This window comes from Sinocyclocheilus grahami, unplaced genomic scaffold (genome assembly GCF_001515645.1).
Source record: "Sinocyclocheilus grahami isolate Dianchi unplaced genomic scaffold, SAMN03320097.WGS_v1.1 scaffold1041.1, whole genome shotgun sequence".
NCBI classification, from domain to species: domain Eukaryota; kingdom Metazoa; phylum Chordata; class Actinopteri; order Cypriniformes; family Cyprinidae; genus Sinocyclocheilus; species Sinocyclocheilus grahami.
The window spans coordinates 550,924-555,241 of record NW_015506220.1 but is presented as its reverse complement, the minus strand read 5'-3'; the positions used below and the strand labels follow the sequence as shown (position 1 = coordinate 555,241).

General features: G+C 37.5%; 1 protein-coding gene across 1 annotated transcript; it reads left to right on the top strand.

Moving 5' to 3' along the window:
• Positions 1 to 842: 842 nt before the first annotated feature.
• On the top strand, positions 843 to 2,961 carry LOC107566024 (gastrula zinc finger protein XlCGF57.1-like). Its single transcript, XM_016251389.1, has 2 exons — positions 843 to 1,006; positions 1,656 to 2,961. The coding sequence occupies exons 1-2, from the start codon at positions 982 to 984 to the stop codon at positions 2,810 to 2,812; spliced, it is 1,182 nt and encodes a 393-aa protein (XP_016106875.1). The 5' UTR covers positions 843 to 981; the 3' UTR covers positions 2,813 to 2,961.
• Positions 2,962 to 4,318: the final 1,357 nt, after the last annotated feature.

The following is a 4,318-nucleotide window of genomic DNA, read 5'->3' as shown; positions in this document are numbered from 1 at the left end:
TCTCAGCGTCCCTTATCTCCATCAGGTTTAGCCATAGGTGGCGCTCCAACACCACCAGATTGGCTATGGCCTTGCCTACTGCCTGCATCGTCACCTTGGTAGCGCTAGGATCACGGCCAGACTCGTCCATGTCACAGAAAAGTTTGGCCTGAAATACCTGTTGCACAGACATCGTATGCAGGGCTGAGCCAGCTTGGCCAGCCACTGCATAAGCCCTATTGGCCAGAGCTAACGTCATCTCTCGGGCTTAGACTTAAAAACACTCTTAACGCCCACATAACGCCCCATTTTACTCAACAAGGAAAATATTGAAGTCCACATGATGATTCACATTGGAAAGAAGCCTTTCACCTGCCAACAGTGTGGAAAATGTTTCAATTGTAAGACTTGAAGAACCTCAGACACCGGCATCTGTTCTGACATCTCACTTAGAGAAGATGTGAGTAAAAAAACCTTCTCACCTTTCATTTTCATCCACTTCCTTCCCCTCACCCATCTCTCCTCACTCAAAATGGTCAATAGCAAAATATAATGTTCTACATGGAATGCAAGTGATCGTTTGACACACACAAAGGGATTAAATGAAAATGTAATATAGTTTTCTATCAGTTTAAAACCTGATTTAAAAAAAATAAGTATAGACTGCATTATTGAGTTTAAAGGGAGTTCTGGTGCCATCGCAGAACTCAGTCAATGAGCTCATGCTGAACTGAAGTAATTGACAGTTCTAGTGATTATAAAGAGAGCACTCTTTGTTCACTTTGATTATCATGTTTGATTATTTTCATTTGTGTATATTTTTTTACACTTTCCCTAAATGCCTATTTCATATCTATAGGCTTATAGGATGCTGCATAAACTTTTCCTTCAAACTTATAAGGAAAAGATGGCAAATAATAAGTCAGTGATCCAGAGTTTTCCATTTAAACCCATCACACTGGTTCTGCCAGTATTGTTCACTTCCTCAACGTGAGCAATGACATGCATCCACGTCCACAAGATGGAGGTAAGAGAGTGAAAATTTGAAGTTAAACGCTGTCCTGGAATATGCCAATAGTATTTTACATGTCTCATACCAATTTCAGGTCTTAGGCTACGTTCACACTGTAAGCATTAGTACTCAATTTGATTGTTTTTTCTATTGTTTATGTTCACTTGAGACATAACTGACTGCATTTAAGTGAAAATTCACTAAGAAGGGTATTTGATATTTTTGAGTGTATTTGTTGAGTTAAGTACACACCCTAAGCAGTAGCCTACTTGCCTGTGTTTCACACGGTCTCAGATTGCACACAAGGAAAGTCACTATGCTTTAAATGACAGGAACAGAATGCAGCATTGTGTTATCATTACTGCTGGAAGCCAAAATAATACAATGAAACTAAGATTCTATTAATTGCACCGCAGCAAAGGGGCCCCTGGTGGTTCGAGGGTCGTACACAACTTACGTACTTTGCGTATAGGGAGGACTGGCACTGATGAAGTGTCTTTAGTTTCAGATTGAATTTGGCCAATGCTGTGGCCAGTAAATGCTCATTCTTTTTGCAGTCTGTTCTCAGACTAAGATGATGCAGACAGTGGTCACTGTGACTAGTAAGTGCTCTAGCTGCTGTGTTAAACTGGTGTTAACTTGTATTTGTCTCTTTTCACCTTAGACTTGATGGTGCTGAAAGAGGAGAGTCAAGAACTGAATGAAACCGAAGAGAAATATCAAAATGATAAACACTATGATTTCAAAACTGAAGAAAAATCAGTTAGTTGCTCACAGACTGAAAAGACTTCCTCACCAAAAAAAGCTAAAAAATCACGAAGTACAAACCTTAATGTCCACATGAAAACTCACACTGAAGAGAACCCTTACACCTGCAAACTGTGTGGGAAGAGTTACACACGAAATGGAAGTCTTAAAACTCACATGAAAATTCACACTGGTGAGAAACCTTACACCTGCAAACTGTGTGGGAAGAGTTACACACGAAATGTAGATCTTAAAACTCACATGAGAACTCACACTGGAGAGAGACCGTTCATATGTGTTCAGTGTGGAAAGAGTTTTATACAGAAAAAACTCCTTAATGTCCACATGAAAGCTCACACTGGAGAGAAACCTTACACCTGCAAACTGTGTGGGAAGAGTTGCACACGAAATGGAGATCTCAAGACTCACATGAGAACTCACACTGGAGAGAGACCGTTCATATGTATTCAGTGTGGAAAGAGTTTTACACAGAAAAAATCCCTTAATGTCCACATAAGAATTCACACTGGAGAGAAGCCTTTCACCTGCCCTCAGTGTGGAAAGAGTTTCAGGATCAAAGATATCCTACAGACTCACATTAGAAGTCACACTGGAGAGAATCCATTCACATGTGATAAGTGTGGAAAATGTTTTAGATATAAAGAAAACCTTAATTATCACATGACGATTCATTTAAGAGAGAAGCGTTTTAATTGTCATCAGTGCGAAAGGAGTTTCACAGACACGAATCACCTTAAGAATCATGTAATAACTCACATTGGAGAAAAGCCTTTCATGTGCCATCACTGCGGAAAGAGTTTCTTAAGAGAAGGAAGCCTCAAGGATCACATGAGAATTCACACTGGAGAGAAACCTTTCACCTGTGAACAATGCGGAAAGAGTTTCAGGGTTAAAGGAAACCTTAAGTTCCACATGAGAGTTCACACAGGAGACAGACCTTACAAGTGTCTGCAGTGTGAGAAGAGTTTCAAAAGTCAAAGCAGCATGAAACGTCATTTGAAAACTCATTCTGGGAATAAATTGCCATTTTCCTCAGAGTCACAAGAGGTTTAGAAAAAGAAACCATTTTTACAATCATCTGTACATTCATTCTGGAAGACAATTCAATTGTGGTCAAGAGTAGAAAAAATATGTTTTGCCATCACACTTATATGGAGCCAGAATGATCTCAAGAATAATTCATGCAAAAGACTCGATGCACACATGCATGAGAAATAATTCACGTGCATGAAATATATATATATATATAGGAGGACAGAGGAGCATCTTAAAGAATAAGTTACAGGTCTGTGAGAGCCAGAACTCTTGCTTGTTTGTAGGTGACCAAATACTTATTTTCCCGAGGAATTTACCAATTAATTCTTTAAAAATCCTACAATGTGATTTTCTGGATTTTTTTTTCTCATTTTGTCTCTCATAGTTGAGGTATACCTATGATGAAAATTACAGGCCTCTCTCATCTTTTTAAGTGGGAGAACTTGCACAATTGGTGGCTGACTAAATACTTTTTTGCCCCACTGTATATATATTCACAAAAACCAATTCACGTGCACAAAAATAAGAATATATATTCATAAAATACGTTTCACAAATGCAAAACACAATTCACAGATGTACAACTGTGTACAACATTTTTTAATGTTAAAAATTCACGAGTTTATCTCGGGCTGTGAATGTGAATCGCTCTGGATTTGTGTGTGGATTTTGAGACTCAACATCTGGATGACTTGATCTCTTTCATGTACATCACATTGATTTATGTATTAATTTCTTAATGTAATCAACATTCATTTACTTTTCATATTATATTACTGTGATTAACCATTGTTAATGTTATTCTTGTGATGAGATTACAATACACAACATAAGACGATTTTGGTAAGCAGCAGTTGTATGTGCTTGGTAACAGTTGTGGAATTTATGCTGGTCAGACAAAGACTGATCATAAAGAAGAATGCAACAAAGATTATTCAATAATCTTTATTCAGTTATTTGATCACTTTATCTCATGCTTTCTGCTCTTTCTGTATCTGCATCTCTCGTAAATATATAAGAGTTAACATGCCAAGGTGTTAACTGTTAAAATCTAAGAGTTAACTTGCCAAGGTGTTAACTGCTTTGAATATCAGACCAAACCCTGGCACGTCCTGACAGAGAGAGAGATAGTGAAAGACTGGAACTTAAACATTTGATTAATTGATTTTTCACATGATGTAGTACACTGATACAATTATCATTCAGCTATAAAATGTACTTTAAAAGAATGCCAAAGACACTAAATGGGACACTATACCAGCCATTCAATGTAACTGAGGTTTAAATACTGGTGAACTTCTAGCACAGCGTCAAACTGGTATCGAGCCAATGTCAGACCTATGCGAGAGACATGTTCAACTGTGCTACGTTTGTACTCCATAATTGTCAATTCATATTTCAGGCACATTGGGAATAAAATGTCCATGAAATGACCTGACCATGATTAATTGCAAAGTATTTAGAAAACTTGAATAAATTTTATACAGCAACTGTAATGACTTGTTTTGAATGTTTTAATTCTGA

Coding starts and splice junctions, on each gene's coding strand:
- LOC107566024 (XM_016251389.1), top strand. CDS start 982: ATGCATCCACGTCCACAAGATGGAG. Junction 1,007..1,655: donor TCCACGTCCACAAGATGGAG/GTAAGAGAGTGA, acceptor TTTTCACCTTAG/ACTTGATGGTGCTGAAAGAG.